The sequence below is a fragment of the Micropterus salmoides genome, unplaced genomic scaffold (assembly GCF_014851395.1).
Source record: "Micropterus salmoides isolate LMB-PRFRI ecotype aquatic unplaced genomic scaffold, ASM1485139v1 Ms_hic_scaffold_18, whole genome shotgun sequence".
Classification (NCBI taxonomy): domain Eukaryota; kingdom Metazoa; phylum Chordata; class Actinopteri; order Centrarchiformes; family Centrarchidae; genus Micropterus; species Micropterus salmoides.
The window spans coordinates 19,428,641-19,450,092 of NW_024040928.1; the positions used below are offsets into that span (position 1 = coordinate 19,428,641).

Consider the following 21,452-nt stretch of genomic DNA (forward strand, 5'->3'; position numbering starts at 1 on the left):
GACGTTCATGTTTTGGTTGAGAAGTGTTGGTGCCATAGTTTGAGGCCATAGTTTGGGTATTGTTGTGCTGCATGGCATTAAAAATAAATTATTAATATACATAATTATAAGATAAGATATATAATTTACAATAAGATAGTAAAATGCAGAGAAAATGTTGGAGACTGACATCCCTTTCAAACCAAACTAAAAGGGGATGCAGTCATAAAATACAATAAAAGTGAAATATAAGAAAGAACATCTAAAGAAAATATTAAGAATGTATGAAATAATATTCTGCATTCCTGCCATTTCTGGTTCCTGGTCCTCTGTAAACAAAACTATTTGCACCGAAACTTGTTACCTTACAATATAAGTTGTTTATCCCACCGCATGGACATTGGACTGGACTGCTGGCATACAGCTGAATATGTAAACAACAGTACTTGACATGAAAACACATGGCAGCTCTTGGCAGCAGTAAAGGTTTCATTCTGACAGTCACTCTTATTGTATACACTATATTTATGATGAATCTGGCCCTCTCAGAGCAGAGAGCAGTAGCCAAAGTGTGTAAGTGAGCCCTGTGAAGGCTAGACCACAACAAGCATTTCCATGATGGTAAAGGATACAAGAAATGATAGCTGGGTTATTCCTGAACTTTTTGTGAGGTCAATTTTTTTTTAGCTCTGCTCACACATATTGTGTTCTGCTGTATACAGGCGTTGGCCAGAGATGGAAACTACAGGACAAATATTAGCATTTTGTTCCCAATAAAGGTATTGTTTGATTGTAACAATGGAAAGAGGTTGGAGCTCCCACGCATGCAAAACAACTATGCATATTGTGGAGCTTTGTAATAGGCTAATGTACCTCAAAGTGCAGATTGACATTGCAGTTGCACAGAGCACACATTGCAGAATTGATGATTGTTCAATGTCACTGTCAAATTAAACTGGACAAAATTTCTATAAACCAAGTTCAGGTTTAGCAGCTTTTCAGAAAAAAAAGGCCTAAAATCCAATTGAATAATAAAGTATGTGTAGTTTCATGGCTGCAACCAGTGACTGCTACCGTGAGGACTTCCGGTTTTAACTTAAAAAATAAAACTCATATGGATTGAACATGTGTTGTTGAGAAATACAGTTAACTGAAGGGATGTTTAAGGGAGAAACTGTTTGTTCTGTTATTTTGATGAACAAAAAAAAATTGATACTCATATCAGACTTAAGTCACAAATATGAGCACTTGAACATGCCTGCTGTTGACTTATATATATGGGTGTAGCCTACAACTTTTATGTCCCAACATGAGGATCTACATGTTGTTTCAAAGCTTTTTTCACTGTCAGGAATACAATTCTGGCAGGGAAATACTTTGTTGTTAGCCTAAAAGTGTTAAGTCCCTACTTCTTGATTTTATATTACATGGAAATTAATGGGGATCAAATGCTGTAAAAAATTGTAAATGTCACAGCCTGTTCTCCCTTTTGCCTTCGGGCAGGAGATACCTCAGTCTGCATTGCAGCACTGCCAGGTACAAAAACAGCTTGGCTACAATCAGAATGCTGAACACAACCACACACCACTAAACTTGAAATGTGCAATATTATTTATTTATTTATGTGCAATGCAGAATTGTGTGCATAAATAGAGTGAAGAACATTTTTTATCCGGTATTTATATATATTATATATATAGATTTTAACATGGAGCTCTATTTTATTTTATTTTATAATAGTGTTTTTAAAGGAGCCGTGCTCGTAATTTTCGTTCATATAGGACATATTTCTGTGTTTTTCTTGAATGACAATAAAAGGAATCTTGAATTTAGAATCTTGAAATGTTTTATTTTGAAAATTGTATCGCTTTTACCACTACCGCACATGCTCCTCCAATGGTCGTTTGTGTTCGTTCACGCGCAACCGGGGATTCCCCCGCGTGACAAACACAGCTTCGTCTTTCACATATCAGCTCTTCCCCTTATCGCGTTTCATTGCTCATATGCTCTCCGCCTGGAGCTCGTGCTGCCACCGGATATGTAGACGACGAGCAGCAGCAGCTTCAGTTCTTTTCGCTTGTTTTTAAACCTGTTTCACGAAGTCTGGAATGACCGCAGCATGTTTTGAAACTTTAAAAAAATCTGTAATCGATACAAAAAAGAGCCTGTCGCTGTGAGATAATGTCTCGTCGGTTAGTGGAATGAAACGCTGCGGCTCGTTCCTCTGGTTTCACAAAGGAGCGGTGGTTTCCTCAGGTGTCGGTAGGCTATCCTCGGAGTCAGGTCACATCACCGAGCACCGGGCGGCGACTACACGCGAGGGGAGCCTTTGAATCCTCGAGGAAGGAGGGAGGGGGAAACCCAGAGAGGCAAACACCACCATGGCGAGCGACGACTGCAGGAAAGATGACTTGCTGGAGGATACACGCACAGACTCTGGCATTGACTCGTACCGCTCCATACTGAAGTCGGAGGAGCCCCGGGAGCCGAGCGCCGACTTCAGCGGGCCGAGAGACAAGTTTTCCACCGTGGAGGAGCGCCTGGACTCAGCCTACAGCTCCTCGTCCATCACGGTGGAGAGTCTGTCAGACATAGTCGGGGACTTCACGCTTTCCAGCGCCAAGGAGGAGCAAGCACAGCTCTCTGAACTTTCTGAAAAGGAGGAGAACTTGCTCACAACTATTACTGAAGATGGAGACACGTAGGTTTTTTTGTTTGTTTCTTATGTAAAAGCAGAATATTTAATGAGTTTGCCTGGGTCTTTTCTGGAAGGCCCACTATTGCATGCTGGTGGGTGAAGTTTAAACATGCGACTTGAATTTTAACAATGCTTTTTTATTTTTTTCGCCAATAATGTTGGCTAAGTATCTCTTGGAGTAGTCTGCAGGATCCTATAGGATGTTTGACATAGTTAGACAAAGAGGCAATTTACTGTTTTTATTTGTTTGTTTTTTTATCAGCTCTCAGACATTTATCTCTGCACCTAATTGTCACTGTAATGACCACTGTCAGCACACAGGTGAGGTCTTCTTTTAACATCAGTTGCCATGGTGTTTAGGGCTGCAGCTAGTAATTATTTTAATCATTGATTAATCTGCTTAGTCCAAAATGTCAAACAAATGGGGGGGGGGGGGGGGGGGTGCTGATCTCAAGATCCCAAGTCCAAGGGGACAGCTTCATATGTCTTTTTTTTTGTCTGACCAACAAACTTCAGATATTTTGTTTAAAATGATAAAAACAGAGAGACGCAGCAAATCTTCAAATTTGAAAAGCTGGAAAAGGAACATTTGGCATTTTTTTTTATTCAGAAAAATTTCCCTTTTATGATTTAACAATCATCAAACTAGCATTTAGATCAATTGACATATTGTTTCAGCTCTACTGGATGTGCAGGCAGCTTTTTGTTCCATTAGAGATGATTAATTTAAAACACACATATAGGCACAGTTCTACACACAGTTCCTGTGATACCGGTTTTGAAGGGGATTTCATAGCTGTGTGATGCTACAGTTTTTTTTAATGAACTTTGTCCTGTCTTTGCCGTGAATGTGGACGGACTCTGTGAGGCGTCTCAGTGAGAAAACAGAAGTGAAACAGATAGGCCTGGACTTCCCCATGCTGCACAGACAAAGCACATGCTGTGAGGCAGCAGTGTGGATGGCTTTTGATCCAAGAAACTTGTTGATCAGGATAGGACAGCGTGTGCTCATGTTTTTATTGGTGGATCCAACTTTTCACTAACTGTTGTCATTCTCCTTCTGTTTTCCCACCCATACTGGAGTAGACGGCTAGAAAAGTCAGTTGGTTACCTGTCACAGTGGCTGTTTTGCTGCTGTTCAGTTCTCTGTTTGACTCAATGAAACTGCTGCTTTTTGCACACAATCCAAACACCTCAACCTCCACACACAGTCCTATCAGCTCCTGTAGATCTTCTTGTATTACCCACACATTTTTGTGTTGCTGTCATCAATCTGTTTTGATGTTAAAGCAGGCCTGCTGATGACTTCTGTACTCAGCAGCCACTACTGTAATTCGGTGACTGTAGAAGTGTTGTTGTGTCTCTGACCTCTTTTCATTTCCGCTTGCCGATTGTTGGGGCCACATGGTTTCATTCTCACACCCTAACTATAGATACCTGGGAGAGGGCTGAAAAACACCTGAAACATGCCACACTGAGCTGCTTAGACTGACGGAGAATCATGCAAACACCATTTTTTTCCCCTGTGGGATTTTTAAAGTTCTTATTCATTCAAGTCTTACTCAAACCAGGAAGTCCCTTTCACACTAAGATGTTTGCTCACAGTGTTGACTGGTAGGGCATATCCATTAATCTGCACACATTTATTTCAGTCACTGATGACATTATTGGTGGAAAAACAAACATATTTCTTGTGAGACACTTTGTCAGTACACTTATACCAATGTTGGGATAATTTATTGATTGATTTATTTCCATTTATCGCAGATATTTCAAATTAAACTGTGGCTTTCTTTCAGTTTCAGCTTTTTCCAGTTTATTGTTGTTGCATTGTAAAATTTGAAAAAAAACTCCTGTAGCCTAAATACTAAGTTGCACACTGGCTATATTTAGGACTGAAACTAAGGATTAATCATTTTCTGGATTTAACTGTTCTGTCTATAAAACATCACTAATGTTTGGGATTTTTGCTTAAAAAATGACTCGATCTGATAATTGAGAGTGAATGTAGTTGCGGATAAAAATAAAAAACATGTTTTTATTGATCAACCATTTAAAAGGCCATCCATTGTACTATAAACTATTAGTCATTTATTATTCATATTGATAAGGGAATTCTGTAGTTGCATTTAATGTTTGTTTGGTTTGTTTGTTTTGTATTACATTTTTTGTCCTGCTTTCTTTCTAACTGGCGTACCACTCACAGTTAAACTTTGCCTGGGAAATTATATGTCCATGGGGAAAATGTAAACATAACATCTCATTTGTTCTGATTTCACACTTTATCTGACCGGAATTGACTATATAGAAATAGCCAATTTTCTCACTGATGGCTTTGTTGCTTATTTAGGTCATATAGTATGTTTAACTGGAGAAATCTGCATTTGTCATTGACTATCTCAAAGCCAGGGGGCTTAATGAAATGTCTGTCTGTGCAGTGAGATTTTGTGGGAACGTTTGATCCCACACTGTCTGTCTCTGAATAGTTGACATTTATTTATTACAAATGACCTTTATTGTGACATAAGAAAAGCTCACTGGTGACCTTTTTGTGACAGCACAATAACTGCAGTGACATACATTTCACAGTGTTCTATTTGCTTCACTAAAATAACTTCCTTGTGCTGTTTTGTTACTGGACATCAGTTTCAGCCATCAATATATATCCAGACATTTGAGAAATTTGAAGCTTAACTTTGGTTTGAATCCGGTAAATGTGTGTGTGTGAGATAGATAGATATAGATATATATAGATAGATATATATATATATACACACACACACACACACACACACACACACACACACACACACACACACACACACACACACACACACACACACACACACACACACACACACACACAGGCGAGGGCTTCTTTGGGTTGTTCTAGGTTAGTCTAAATAAAGCACAAGTTCCATTTCCTGCTTTTTGCACACATTTGTTTGCACTTAGGTTAGTGTGTTTTGTTTTGTCATTTGCTTTAAGTATTTAAACTAATTTTTACAAGGTTGCAAATTCTGTAAGGTGGTTCTAGCATGCCCAAGTACTTTAACAGCTTACAATACTATCTACTGTCTTTTTTTTAAAACTGTTGTATTGCTCAATACTCCAACCACTAAATCTTGCCATTCAGATGAATACTAAGGAAAATTGTGAAATGCAGTCTTTTTTTCTTTACACTTAACTGTAGTTCTCGATTGCTCAATGTGCGATACTGCAAGTTTTTGCAAGCATAATGGATAAATATGTTTATTTTCCTTTGCCGCTTCTGTAGAATCCTGCACTTAGCAATCATCCATGAAGATCAATTCATCGCTCAACAGTTGATACAGCTATTCCCAAAAGAGGTCCTGGACATCCAAAACAATTTATACCAGGTAAGTGCAACTTTACTCTTTCCACTACACAAGCAAACTGCAGCTTCTGCTGGAATTTTTCAATCCAAAGTGACTTCCCCTTTAATCAGTATCTTGATTGTGGAAACAGTGACATTATTTATATCTCTGCTTCCAGAGAATTGTTGTTCCTCTTTATTTGCAGTCCGTCCTCTCTCTGGGACGTCACTGTGGGTGGTTCCAATCTTAGCGCATAAGGGACTTTGAATGGAAACTCCCCTCCTCTACCTCCTGTAGAAATAGAACCACAGGGAGCTGTGGAGTGTATCCTTGTGTGGCTGTGGGTGGAGGAATTTTTCCTGTCCTTCAAGATGTCAGACCAGAGCCATGCTAGTGCAAAAACTGAACACAGAGCAAAGTGACAGAACATTCAAACGGAAACATCTGAAGTTAAGACTCAGCACTTCACGCCGTGACTCAGTTCGACCTGAGTCCATATTGGTTGCCTAATTTCCTCTCAGTAGTCATTCTCAGAGCTCATATTTGTAGACATTACCAAGAACCAAGAAGACATCTTTTTAAAAGAAAATCCCCCCTCAGACATTTGCACACTGATTTAAAAAAAAAAAAAAAAAAAAAGCCAATGATGATGCATTTTGTGGTTTTATTGTGTTTCACAGATGCAATTCAGTCTTACTGCAGATTTCTGATTATAAATGATATTCAAAATTAACACCATCATAGATAACAGGCTGCGGTATCAAATTCTATACCCACAGTAGCCTCAAAAGACCAGAATGCAGTCCAACCACAAAACTTGTTTTGGATAGAAGGTGCAACTCTCACTTTCTCAGGAGGAATAATTTGTCTCTTTATTCATATGTACAGTATATAACCAACAGCTGCATGTAACAGGTACAGGCCTGTTCTCTGGGGACTGTTTTCTGTATTCTGGGAAATGCATGAAACAAAACTGGCGGGGGTGAAAGTCAATGGCTACAAAATACACACAAAATAAAAAACACACAAATAATGTAGAGAGTAAAAAGATATTGAATTTAACAAGTTATAAATCAGAAGAAAACAGCAAATCATCACATTTAAGGAGCTAGAACTAGTAAATGTTTGGGGTTTTTTTGCTTCACTTTTTTAAATTGTTGCAAATTAATTAATCTATTATTTCATTATTATATGAAAAAGGTTCCTGTGTGCATTGGTTATGATGAATAAATGGTATTTAATTTAACCAGACACATGCACTTTTGATTGCATTTTGCATCTGTTTTCTTTGGCGATCCTTAGAGCCCTTTGCACCTGGCCACCTACCTGAACCTGACAGAGGTGGTGAAGGGCCTGGTGGAGAAAGGGGCCAGCCTGGAGCTGCAGGACCAGGATGGGAACACAGCGCTCCACGTGGCTTGCCAGCATGGGCAGACAGAGTGCGCCACTGAGATGACCAGAGAGGTTTCTCCTAGCAAGCTGGCGCCGGTCCTCGAGACCCAGAACTGGAGAGGTAAGGAAAAAGACAAACTGCTGCAGGGCATCATTGGCCAATGATTTATTGTTGTTATTTAGGCACATGTTAATGTGTGCATCATCTGTCATAATTTGTCTGTGGTTATAGCTTATCATTCAGAAAAACACATTTTTAAAAAAATGCAATTTTCAATCACCTTTGACCTCAAATGCACCCCATTTTCCACATTTCAAACAAGGTGTGTACTTGCAGGTCTTGCATGTCTTCACTTGGCTGCACTGAACAGGCAACATCAGATTATGAAACTCCTGGTGAAAAAGGGAGCAGACCTGAATGTCCAGGTTAGTCTGTGAAATGACTCCTTACTTTATCGCATCATATGGATTAATACAGTTTTTAATAACAAGGCTCTACTTTAAAGGGTGAATCCAAACCAAATCCTTCATCCCACAGAACACAATGCAGAAGCTTTATGTAATTTACCTTTAAATGAACTTTAAATTGTCCTTGATGTCCTCAAACCTCTACCTGCAGCCAGCTGACCCCAACTCTGACCTGCCACTCATAAGATTTAAGCTACACAGCATAAAATACTATCTCTCTCCACATAAGTACTGAAGAAAAAGAGTGAAGGAGAGGGTGATAAAAACTGCAGTTTGCGTGTGTGTGTAATCAAGAAAAATTAGCATCTGAGTTAGGGTTGCCCTGCACTCTGCTTCATTTGATCCAGTAATGTGCCAGTATTTATAAGCACGTTTCCCTTTCAAACTGTGCCTGGTCTTACGTTGTGTCTATAAATCTGCTGCACCTGTGCAACGCTGATAGTGATATGAGCTGGGCCCAGGGCCTCCTGCAGGATTCGTGGAGACATAATTAGATTTGAGATATGATTAGGCTGGGCTGGCCAGCCACTCTTAACTTTCTAATGATGGAAGGGAACATGGCAGTCAGTCCCAAAACTACCCCCTGACATTCCTCTCAGTTTACATCACAGGCCAAACATATCACTCTGCCTCACATCCGGTTTATCTTCATCACTATTATTATTATGTGACTTAATGCATCCTTTTCTTGTAATCTTGCAGAAAGCAAAATTACAAGAAGAAGAAAAATATCATACTATCAAAATTATTAAAATTCAGTGTACCTGTCTGATGATGATGTCCTGTTTGTGTAGCTCTGGAATTTCTCATTACTATTTTCTATCTACACCCCTCACAGGAAGGAACCAGTGGCAAAACAGCTCTTCATCTTGCTGTTGAGCTGCATGACGTCACATCAGTGAAGCTGCTGCTCAGCAGGGGAGCCAATATGGACGCTGCCATGTTTAACGGCTGCACTCCCCTGCACCTCGCGGTGGGGAGACAGGACGCCGCCATCGCCAACCTCCTCTGTCAGTCTGGCGCTGACACAATGCTGCGAAACATGGAGGACGAAACGGCACTAGATCTGGCTGACGGAAATGATGATGTAAGGAACTGTGATTTACAGTTGCCGGTAGATTTATGGACACTGTTCAGTGTTTCCCCTAGGATGGAGTTGTAGCAGTGGAGGTGAAGCAAAATTTTTGTCTCGATATAAAACCCCAACACAACATGTCTCAGCAACATTGCTCTTGTGTCCATGAGCATGTGATGCACATTAGAATAGCTTAAAAGTTCAGTGTTTTCCCATAGTTTAATGTGAGCTTTAGATTAAGGTTTTGGTGGTGGTCTAGGTGGGGGGTTTGGTGGTCCTCCCCAAGAAAGTTTTATATGTAATTTCACATCATACTGGGCCTTTATTTTCAACAAATAGTTGGAAAAGCTAGAGCAGATAATAAATAACCAACACCCAAAGATCAGTCTACTGGAGGAACTACAACCATTAGATTTGTGAAAAGTAATTTGGTTGGTTATGATGCTCTCCACAACGGCAGGAAAACCCTGTTAATGTGACCTCAGAATCATTATAGATAGGACTGTCCATGTTTGCCTTTTGTGTCTTCATTTTACAGCCTTTGACATTTATCTGTATAGACATTTATATAAAAAATAGGCAGTATGAGAAACAGTCTCCTGAGCTGCATTTTATTTGCACATTAAAATCCAAAGAGAAACGTCTCCTCATTGGCTTAAAAGGACTAGTTTGCATCACTAATTAGCTTTACTAACCTCAGCTCCTCCAGTCACCTCCGTCCTCTGTACAGGACAGAGCTGTAGGCTACACCAGTTTAGCCAAGCTGTAGAAGCTTTCCTGCCCAGCTGCGCAGTCTGAAGGGGAGGGGAAAAGTTAGCTAGCGCTAACAGGCTTCACTTTTCCAGCAGGTGGGAAAACAACAGACAAACTTAACTTGTTCTTCAGAAGCTGACACGCTGTAACCGACACAGTACATTTATTGCCAGAGTATTTTCCTGCGCTCGCGGTCACCGCTATTTTCTGCCGCTTAGACAATCAAACACTCGCTACGCACCTCCTGATTCCTTACGGGAGTTGCGCTGCTCTCATCTGTCACGTAGATGTTCTGCATAGAACGAGGAGAAGAAGTGAGCCAAGCATTGAGTGTTGTCGTGCTCGCGGTGTGAATGTAAAAACATTTGTAGCGCATAGTTAAATGATCGTGGGAAATTTTAGTAGCGGCGGTCGTGATTCAGGAGCGGCGGTGCACCGCTGCTGAATACATATAGGGGAAACACTGCTGTTAGGATGGATCACTATACATATTTTATATTTACATGGGCAAAGTTTTTTTTTTTATCCTACAGTCAATTCTACTTACACCATTCTGCCGTCATAAATACTCGTGTGTATTAATACGCAGCTGAAAGTAGTCCCCAACAAATACCCATTTTACCCCTGTTTGAGTAACATTTGCTAAAATCTACAGTGACTAGCTGTTTCAGGAAATTACTGAACCTTTTTAGAAAATGTAACTATTTACTTTCACTTGTTTTTAGAAAGAAAGTGGCTTAGTGACAGTGTAGAGAAGTCAAAGTGTGAATGATAGACACATTGTTGATTTGCAGTCTTTTCATGGGATTTGTTGACAGCAACAAAAATATTAAATAACACCAGCATTTTCCTTTAAGTTTCCACTCTTGGAACAGCATTTACTTTTATGACTTCACCAGTAATACTTAAATAAATACTGTTGTGTCATTTCACTTTTTACCATCTGGCGAGGAGAGCAATTGCCCATTAGTAAAGGAATCAGTGAACTGTGACCTTTTTGTATCCTTTTCTTTCAGATTCTGGCTCTATTTCCTTTTGATGACATCCAGATCTCCGGGAGGTCGGTGGTTTTGTCCTGAATCATAGGCTGAACAACAATCCTAAAATTGTCTAGAGCCTCACTGCGGCTGGAACCTTTTGATTTAAAAAAAAAACAAAAAAAGAGCTGAAGTTTTGTAGTAGATTCTTGATCTGTATTTATCCATTATCTAGACAAATATGCACAACATATTATTCTTACTTTCCTCTGAGAGAGTGATTCTGCATAATTCAACACAAAATCTGTGTTTCTAAGTCATTGGCTCAGTTACTTTGCTTCTTTTCGCATGCCTCTGGAGGGGTTACAGCAAAAGCCACCTTAGTGTGAGTGCCAAACTTTCTATCAATATGTTCAATGTCTATCGGAAATTCTACCTCTCACATAAACCTAGTTTTAATGGCTAGAAATGGAACATTGCAAATTGCTTTGTTTCATAGTTTCTCAAACTTTAGTAGTGCTTTGATTGCATTTTTATTGCAACGTGTTTATATCTCTGAAAATGTGGCTTTTCGTTTTACTCGCAGAAAGACTTGAGGAATGCAATCAGAGGCTGAAAAAAGGAATGTCCCATTTAATGTAAAAGGGAGTCCTACAAAGACAAACTTATCACATCCGTCCTATTTGTTGAAAACTGGTAGCCCATATAAAAATGTAATATATAACACAAAATGCAGCTTCATCTTTTTTGATTTTTTTTAAGGTTTGCTGTTGGGAAACAGTTTTCTCTATTTATCTCATCATAAGCCTTAATCTATAGTAAACTATTTCTTTTCGTTGATGTTCAATCACACTGCCCTGTCTAGTTAATGTAAGCAGTTCATTTATTTTGTAATAAAATGAGGAAAAAAAACAAAAAAAACTCAGGACAGTTTGTGCTCTTTTCTGGGGAGGGAATTTTGGGGAGGTTTTACCCTGTGTTTACGGGATTTAATGATATGTATGATAAGTACACACCCAAACTCTAGATAATAAACTCTGTCTGCTATTTTCTTGTGCACTAGTAGCTCCAGGTTTATCACAAAGCTTCACAAAAGACATCTCACACATGCAAACAGAGAGAGCAATATGAATTCTAGATAAAATTTGAGTGAAAGAAGATCTTAAGACTTTTGATGAGCCCTTTTTAACTCTAAAATCTGTGTTTTTGGTTAATTTTAACTGTACACATACAGTTAATCACTTTTGTGATTGGTATGACGGACTATCTTAAATGTATACAGTAAATAGTAATGAGCGGACTTCATGACATAGCTCTTACATGCAACACCCCAGTTCTTTTCTTTGCTTCCTCTCAGCTGCTTTTGAAAGGTATATCTTTTGTTTTCCTGTAAGTGGCTTCTTCCTTGTGGCTCCTAGAATACAATGACTGCGGAACGGCTGGAAATTCCACTCAGCTGTGTAATAAGCACATACCCACAACAGGACAGGTTGTATAATAAGCTGTCAAAAAGCCCTCACTGCATGTTCATGTAAGGACATTTGCCAGAATTATCTCACTGGTAATTACACTTTACTTAATCTGTGGTTTGGTAGTTTGAAATTAATGTGCACTAAGAGAACTTATTGTGGTGACAGCTTCTAAACAGACAAACGTCTGTGGTCAATAGCTAGAACGTAGAGTTATGAAACTATACCTACTTCCCCATTGAGTCTATGTCATGAATTTTTTTGTGTTATATACAGTGTGGTCCATGCTGGTGTAGCCATAAAAACTGAAATGTGTTGTGAAAAAGTTAGATGAGCCAGTTTAACTTATCATTAAGTACTTTACCAGATATTTTCCTTGTGTATATGAGCCAGATATTAATTTAATAATACATCATTAACAGTATGATGTGAGCCAGTGTCCAACAAGGGTGGCATTAGTTGTGCCTTTTTAAAGGAAGTTTGTTGTACTTTAGTGTGTCAGTAGTAATAAAATCTAACTTTCCATCTACAAAATAGAAAACCTCCAAACACTTAATCAAGACAGCCACGCAGCTCAAATGCTGCTTTTAGTTACTTAACTGGGCTTACAATCTTAGAATTTCCAGGTATCCACCATGGAGGGAATGGAAGCAGTGAAGGCTATGTCAATATTTAAGTTAAGTAAATTTGTAATGATAGATGTGTGGTGGTGATAGTGTTCTGGTAAATAATTCTGATCAAAAGCATTTAAGAGTAAAACACATGATTGACAATATATTACATAAAAGCAGTGGTGCAAGAAGTACTCCTTTGTTTGAGTAAAAGTAGAAATACTACAATGTAAAATTTACTCCATTCAAGATAAAACTCCTCCATAGTTCTTTTGTCAGCAGATGTTATCATAGCAGAAAAAGCTCAGGAATTCATAACAATGACTGCTGCATTCCATTTAGATGTGTCAGTAACTGTTCATTTTTATATTTATTTAATTTAGCAGGGACAGTGCACAATAATAAGCATAGATGCAAATGCGTCAGAGTTAGCCAAGACTATTTTTCATCTTTAGTCCCTGGACAGTTGTTACATTGTCAACTTAAAACACTTTATTATTCTTCATGAAAACTACATGCCATCATTAACAGTACAAGTTCAATAGCAATAATACTTATTATGCATAATGGCCCCTCTCTTTCTGTTGCATGTATCTACATGTACTGTCAGGTAGTTTAATATTTAAACACAGTAGAGATTTCTGGCACAACTTCAGCTACTTCCTGGATAGCGTGGACTGAAAAAACATTGGTTTCACAATAAATTTGCTGTTTATAATACAAATGTTCCTTTTGAGTTTTGACCTTTGCTTTACTGCTTTATTCTATGTTACTACTACAGTTTCACTTAGCACAGCGAGGCGGTAGCGCCATGATAAAAACTGTGCCTTTGACTGAACCTAAAGGCACACATCATTATCCACCTTGTATTTACATTTTTACCTATCTAGTATTTATTTCTTAGATTTTTATTTTTAGTGTTGATTATTTTACCTCTTCTTACATGATTTTATGCTGTATTACCATTGCAGTGTATTAAAGCGTCATATACACCACTTTGAATTACTTTTGTGAATGACCTCTGCACATACACTTGCTTTGTCTGCAGTTACTCCTCCGCGCCTACAGGGGGCAGGACCGTCGAGTGGGCGCTGTTGTCTGGATGTTGTCCGCATCCTTTGGTGATGAGGAAAGAGGAGGGAGCCTTTCCTGGTAAAGTGAACACATCGGCCATTGAGGCTAAGTTGAAGACATCAGCGCTTAGGCTTGTTCGAAAGAAGACAGCCCTTAATATAATAAAATATCCTTACCTTCCGGACCCGTGCGACTTAATGCTCTGTTACAGCGGAGACGTTTGAGTCTGTCGGCGTGTGTGCTGCGCCAGGAGTCGGGTCAGAGAGTGTGGGGAAAATGCCAGCTTTTTCATGGAGGTAACAAACGTTAGAGACTAGGAGGAGCTAACTGGAAAATATATCATGCTAAAGATGAGATTTAGGTGGACATAAGCTCAGCTGAATGTTAACTGCTGTACTCGTCAGCGTGTAATGAAGTCAGCTAATTGTTCATTTATGTTATTAATAGTTGCAGTGAATGTCAGTGGTGTTTTTGAAGTCTGTAACTAGTGTAAAAAAAACCTGCTGGCTAAAGTGAAACTGCGGTTTGTGTACAGCAACTGATGGTGCACCAGATCCTGTAACACGATGATTTCAGTTAGCCTAAGTTAGCTTTATGTTTCCACAGCAAATGTTTTTTTCCCCCCACTTTAATACTTACGTATTAAAAAATTGAGACCTTGTTATATTTGATAGCTGTGAAACTTCAGTGTACAGGCCTGTCTCTAGATGCTATGGGGACACCATATTTGGTAACACTGCATGTTTTCTTATATACAGTCTATGGTTTTGACGGATACAAACATTTGCAGTGGTATTGTGGTTGAAATTTCAATTAAGATCATATAATCTCTGCAACTATGCGTTTACTGTAATGTAGTAACATTATATTAATTTATCCAGACCACTCACTCCAGCAGCTAGGAAGTAACAGTCATCTTTGTTTAACAACGAAATGCTGTGTTGTTTCAGTCCAAATTATCTGCTATCATATAATTATACAAGACACAGGCACTCATTTTCTCCTCAGGTACATTTTGGCACTGCCCTCTCTCTTTGCCTGTGGGGTGTAGCGGCCTTGTGGTTTGGCCTGCTCCCAGCCATGCATTCCTCCATGTAATAAGCTGCTTGTTCAAAGCCCAGGTCTCGCTGCAGTGGGCTACTGGCTGACCAGGCCACGGCAGAGTCCCACACAAAGACATGTCTGTGTTATAGTCAGGCTCACTGGCCCCCTGGGAGGAGGCCCAAGGCTCACTTTGAATAGGATACACACTCGGTGCCACGACAGCAAGGAGCACACCTTTTTCATCTAGGGTTTCACCACAGGTGAAGCACAGGCAAGCATCTTATCTATGCGCCGTTACCACCCAGGTGTGTCCGAGTTATCGGGGCTGTTTGTGGGGGTGGGCGATGAGGCTCATCTAATTTATTCACAGGTAGTTTATCAGTGTTATGGTTGTTTATCATGATTCCACAATGTATCCTCCATCCATTTCTGTACCTATAGCCAGTCTATGTTGTGTATGAAGATGGGTTTGCTCATCATGGGTAGTACTACTCAGTTTGTGAAAACCAAGCCCCCAGGAAACAGGATGGGCAGTGAAGTGATTTTGGCTCAGTGGCCGCAGGAAGTATTGCAACTTGTTCACTATGTAATGCACTCTGACCCAAAAAGCTTTTCCTCCCAAACACAATCATTGGAAATAAGCGGTTGTAATATGGTGAATAAATATTTATGAACGTTACAAACCCTCTGAAATTACTCTTGTTTTTGGTTATCAGAATTCTAAAATCAGGATATTTAGAAGAGCCGCATGATTAAATTATTTCATCCCATTCATGTGTGCTGGGAGTCAGCTGGTGGTTTTCAGTTCTCCTGAATACATCCATGGTGAAAACAATTATTTAGTGTACTTTTTGGCTCTGGAAGGAGTTTTCAGAGAAACTTGACTCAACCAACGACCTAAACGTTTGGATGTCTTGACCTCCACTGCATTGAAGTTTATAAATGCAATGCTAAATTGCTGGAGTAGCCCTTTCACTCTTGCCATATTTATCTCGTTGCATAGTGTCTTCCCACGGCAAGAGCATTCATTTGCCTCTGCTTCAAGAAAGACCTTTTGCTTTGAAGCAAGATGAAAGATAACACATCATTCATCTGGTCAAGCGATGGGTATCCTCTCAAGGTGATTGTATCCATCCAGTGTGATGAGAAAAGGATGTATACACCACAGGAAATGGAGCTGAAATACTTTACTTTAAAACGTTTGTATTGGCTTCTTAGTTTATGCTTTTATTATTAATTCAGATGAGCGTAAGAAAGTATTAAACACACATAAAAATAATGTTAGCATTTTCGTATTGTAACCCATTTAATACTTATGATTGACATTGTTATGATGGGTAGTAATGTAAATGAATTATCTTGATGTATTGATAATGTTAACATACATATTGTATTATCCTGTAGGGTTTGGCCTGCACTTGTGTTGCTTTTCTTCCCTTCTGCTGTGCCTGCCGAAGAGTCGTCACTACTGGAAGGCTGGCACGATGTCTGGCTCTTCCGCTTCCTTGTCAACATGCTCGGATACTCCACCATTATCATCCCTGGCTACCTCCTCATTAGCTACTTCAAGCGCAGAAATTACTTAGAAACAGGTTTGGGCTTGTGAGATACTGACATCTAATTTGGAAATGTATGCCAGTGTCGTAGTCCCTTCCTAACTATCTTGATAGGAAGTTTGTTCTTTATTTTTTCTGTATGTTTGTTTTCCTTTCTTTCAGGGAGTGGAATTTGCTTCCCTATTATAAAGACCTGCGTGTTTGGCAGTGAGGCCAAAACAGGTCTGTTGGATGACGTGTCAGTTGCGCCCAGGAATGAGGGTGATTCAGGCTCGTCACTCAGACAGGTCGTCAAATTAATCTTTTGTTCTGCGGGACTTCAGGTGAGAGTCACTGAATATCCCATCCAACATATAATGTCTTTTCTGTTTGTGCAGCTGTGGGGAGCTTTTTTTAAATGTTTGTTTTATTTAAGTTATTCCACCCACTGTTTGCTCTCAGCTCACTTCCAATATTAAAAGATGCTTCAGCAAAGTTTGTATAGGGAGGTGCTGGTTAAGAGACACTTGTGCATGCCAGTAACTTCCCCCATCTAAGAAATCAAGCTCTATATTAAAGAATAGGACTATCTCAAAGCTGAATTAATAAAGGCTGCTGGATTATGGCAAAATCATAATCACGATTATTTTGGTTATATTTACTGATTGACTTAGGAAACATTGTGCATTTATTGAACTTGAATGCTTTATGCATTAACCAAAATAGCATCATAAAATCAAATAGCATCTTAGAGTGCAAGAGGATGACAGCACCGCTGTGTGTGTCCGTGTGCGCGCACGGAGTGGAGCAGGTGACAGGTGATGCAGTTGACGACACCTCCTTACGGTACATAACACTGAAATTCAACAGTGCTGTTCTGTCGGGAGATGCAGTTACTTAAACTAACGGTGAGAAAAGTATAAATTCGGTAATACAGACGGGAACACGGTGGATATTTTACAAACACGGACCAGGTAAAGCAAGGCTTAACACACCTGGTTGAAGATAAGCATAAATAATATGTAAATTGTTAAGCTTTGAGTAGAGGAACAGTCCGCTAGGCTAATTTCTGCAGTGTAAAACGGCATTGGCTGGAGCAAAAAATTATAGCAGGTTATAGGTCATCTCGGCTCAAGCTGAAGTAAACATGCAACAGTCTGGATGAGAGTGAGTTTTAGGGAAGGGCGGATGGCACCGCTGTTAAGGAAAGACAAGACGAATGGCATTGCAAAACGGCATGCGCACAATAACAGTTTTTATTCAATTAACTTGTTTTTATAATTGAAATTGTGATAAAAATTTGATTAATTGCACATAATTAATAATAATATGAAAAATATCAATATTTTTAAATTAGCAATGAACCAAACGACTACATGTAGTGTGAAAGGGGTTGCTCGTAGGGACAAATCCACTGAGAATTATCGCCCAACTCTGCAGATGCCCTCAGCTCTCAGGGACGGACTGGGGCACCAAAATGGCCCGGGAATTTAGGTTAGGTTAACTTTGTAATATTACAACTTTTTCTTGACATGTCAGAGAACACAGATGTGGGAGAGATTTTAAATGTACAGAAAGTTTTAAACATGAGCAGAAAACCTGCTGAAACACAGGAGCTATGAAAGTTAAAGCCCTGGGGTTTATAAATGAATTAAAATGAAATCCTTTATCACTGAGGTTAAAAGGTTCCAAAATCACAGAAGTTACTTCCCCAAACAGACACTAAAGAGGAGGGAAGACTAAATCACACCTGCATGTGTGTTGACTCGGCAGTGATGATATTACAAGAGAAAATATCATGTCTCGCCTCATGAGCTAAGTATCTTGTCACACCCCTAGTAAATAGGAAACAGTCCTTGTTATGAGCAAAAGTGCACTGTAAAGTTCAGCTGAAGCTTCGACAGTTGAATTTAACCAAATCAAAGGAGTCTCTTTCTAGGTTAAGGTCTTTTTAGTGTTTCCCTGGATGGTGTTTCCTTGCAGAGCTGTGGCATATGTGCTGGTAGATACATGTAGGTTTTATGCCACGACACAACATGGATGCAGTTACCAGGATGAAGATACCTTCTTGATTACAGTGTAGTTGCGTTAGGAAGGGACCACTTCATGGCCAGTATGTCATGCCGCAAATGGTATGAGTATTGTATTAGGACACTTAAATAAACACAAACCTACTGTATGCTTCAAGTACATAGTGACATAGTAATACCCAAAAGAAAGCTGAACCAGCCAATGCAATTTTTTCCAACACAGTTATCTAAGGTCAAGAATTGACATCAATGTTCAAATATTTAGCAGAATTGCTACCGCTACAAAAATATAACGTGGTGTCTAATGTCAGTTTTCTTATTCTTAGGCATCGTACCTGACATGGGGAGTCCTGCAGGAGCGGGTGATGACACGTTCGTATGGTGCCACGACTCCAGAAGACGAGGGTGAGAAATTCAAGGACTCTCAATTCTTGGTCTTCATGAACCGTATCCTGGCTCTGACCGTGTCGGGCCTTTGGTGCATCCTTTTCAAGCAACCTCGCCACGGAGCACCTATGTACAAGTACTCCTTCGCCTCACTCTCCAACATCCTGAGCAGCTGGTGCCAGTACGAGGCTCTCAAGTACATCAGCTTCCCCACTCAAGTCCTGGCCAAGGCCTCCAAAGTCATCCCCGTCATGCTTATGGGTAAGATCGTCTCCCACAAGAGCTACGAATACTGGGAGTACTTTACCGCCGTGCTGATCTCTGTGGGCGTCAGCATGTTCCTGCTGTCCAGCACGCCCAGCAAGCACCCGTCCACCGTCACCACCTTCAGCGGGATCATCATCCTCATTGGCTACATTGTCTTTGACAGCTTCACCTCCAACTGGCAGGACAACCTGTTCAAGTACAAGATGTCGTCAGTGCAGATGATGTTCGGGGTAAACCTGTTCTCCTGCCTCTTCACTGTCGGCTCGCTGCTGGAGCAGGGTGCCTTCTTCGACTCGGTGGCCTTCATGACACGCCACTCCGAGTTTGCCTTTCATGCCGTGTTGCTGTCCGTGTGCTCGGCATGCGGCCAGCTCTTCATCTTCTACACCATCAACCAGTTCGGTGCTGCGGTCTTCACCATCATTATGACCCTGCGCCAGGCCATCGCCATTCTCCTCTCCTGTTTCCTCTACGGTCACGCCGTCACCTTAGTAGGTGGATTTGGTGTTGCTGTAGTTTTCTTGGCACTTTTCCTACGGGTGTATGCACGTAGCCGCATGAAGTCAGGCCGGCGGTCAGCGCAGCCGCTTGGACAGAAGGTGTAGCACTCCGAAGTTTCACCAAACTGGGACCACGTTTTCTGTGGTGCTTTTTTGTCTATTTGTGTGTATCTGTTGGGGTCTTTTTGTTCTTCCTTTTATTTACTGCTCTTTTCCTTTTGTTTTTATTTTCGTTAGTAATGGTACAGAAAGGGATTCTGCAGTTTTGACTCTAAACACCAAGATGCCCCTAAGGGGTCCATGTGATTTGTCAAGTCGGCAGTTACAGACGTTTTGAGTGCCTGTAAGTTTGTCTTAATACATGAAACCATAAACTGTGCAAACTGCCTCGTCACCCCTTTCACAGTTTTAACAGTAGAATATTTTTTCCTAAACCAACGAACGTGGCTTGTGCAGCCCATTAATAGTTACTGTGACCCTGAAAAATGTATGCTAGCTCTATGGCTAAGCATTATTTTCGAGTGTTACTGCATCTTACTTAACTTTATCCCAGATATTTAAACAAGACTGTCACCTTCTGTAAAGACAGCACTTTCTATTTGTTGAAGTACCTTTCAGTCACAATAGCAGGATGCTTATGTCACAGTCCTCCATGTTGGAGAGCAAGGGCCTTAATGTGTCTTAATGTGGGAAATTATCTTGTAAAGCTTAAACATAGCCTGAACACATACATTACTGTTTAATTTAAGGTATATTAACATGTTCCAGAGGATACAATCTGTAATAGAGGGTGGTAATAAAGAGCGCACTACTTACAAACTGTATAATTTTACTCCAATGTCACTGAAGCAGACGCTTCTGTGGGTACTTTTTGCACCGCATTAAGATCTTTTTTTTGTTGTTGCCGTCTCAACGCAGATTTTATTTAATGTTTTAAAATCGGGCTAAAAAATCTTGTAAATATATCTCTTAAGTCATTGTTTATTTCCAACCAACTTGTCTGTTGTGTACTTTTGTAAAAAGACTGCTTCATGTGTTGCACCGTCACATGTGAATGTTTACTGAATGGATGATGATGATGCTCATTGCCGTCATAAGGATGTGAGGATAGCGTTGGCCCAAGGGGGAGTTTGCAGACCTGAATGCATACAAGGGAAATGGCAATGTTACTGGTACCTTGTTTTTATCATTCTATTTCCTCTGGTAACTGGATTAATAATAAAACATATTAAATTAACTTAACCCTGCGAAGTGAAGTGGTTTGATTTACTGTTTCACATTGTTTGTGCTAAAGGATTTGCCTCCTGGATAGTGCTGTTCGCTCCGCAGGCAGGGCACAAAATTAGCACCAGTCACTGGCCAAATGATGGTCAAATATGCGACTGGTAGATTTCCTTCATTCACCAGCCCAAAAAACTATGGTTATCTATTGAATGGTTGGTAAAATTTGAACATTCACTAGCCATTAGACTGATGGAGAAAACAGTTCATTTTGAACCCTGTCTGCAGGTAATACAATAATCATAATTAACCTCACTTATGTAGCACCTTCCATACACAAAATGCTAGGAATAGTAACTGCAAACAAAAGAAATGAAAGAGCAGACAAGTTTAACAGAATGAATGAATGTTATCCAAATAAATAAATAAAACTTGACTAAAGTAATAGTATATGTAACTTAAAAACAAGGATAAGAGTTTTCAGGCATGCTATAAGAGACCCAAACTGTTATGTAATCCAAATTATTGGACAAATGAAAATATTGACCCAATGGTGGCTACATAAAAAAGGGATCACCAAAGCCATAAGGATTCATCCTCTGAGGATCATTAAAGGATGTACAAAAAATATATA

General features: G+C 39.8%; 2 protein-coding genes across 3 annotated transcripts; both read left to right on the forward strand.

Annotated features, from left to right (window-relative positions):
• The first annotated feature begins 1,940 nt into the window (after window positions 1-1,940).
• On the forward strand, window positions 1,941-11,601 carry nfkbie (nuclear factor of kappa light polypeptide gene enhancer in B-cells inhibitor, epsilon). Its single transcript, XM_038727785.1, has 6 exons — window positions 1,941-2,680; window positions 5,955-6,057; window positions 7,318-7,528; window positions 7,745-7,833; window positions 8,714-8,962; window positions 10,720-11,601. The coding sequence occupies exons 1-6, from the start codon at window positions 2,361-2,363 to the stop codon at window positions 10,780-10,782; spliced, it is 1,035 nt and encodes a 344-aa protein (XP_038583713.1). The 5' UTR covers window positions 1,941-2,360; the 3' UTR covers window positions 10,783-11,601.
• A 2,296-nt stretch (window positions 11,602-13,897) lies between these two features.
• Window positions 13,898-20,839, forward strand: slc35b2 (solute carrier family 35 member B2). Of its 2 annotated transcripts, none has more exons than XM_038727783.1 (4): window positions 13,898-14,130; window positions 16,283-16,470; window positions 16,597-16,757; window positions 18,770-20,839. In XM_038727783.1, the coding sequence occupies exons 1-4, from the start codon at window positions 14,111-14,113 to the stop codon at window positions 19,700-19,702; spliced, it is 1,302 nt and encodes a 433-aa protein (XP_038583711.1). In that variant the 5' UTR covers window positions 13,898-14,110; the 3' UTR covers window positions 19,703-20,839. The 2 variants fall into 2 exon arrangements, with proteins under 2 accessions (XP_038583711.1, XP_038583712.1); XM_038727784.1 differs by lacking the exon at window positions 13,898-14,130 and adding an exon at window positions 14,146-15,998.
• The last annotated feature ends 613 nt before the right edge of the window (window positions 20,840-21,452 follow it).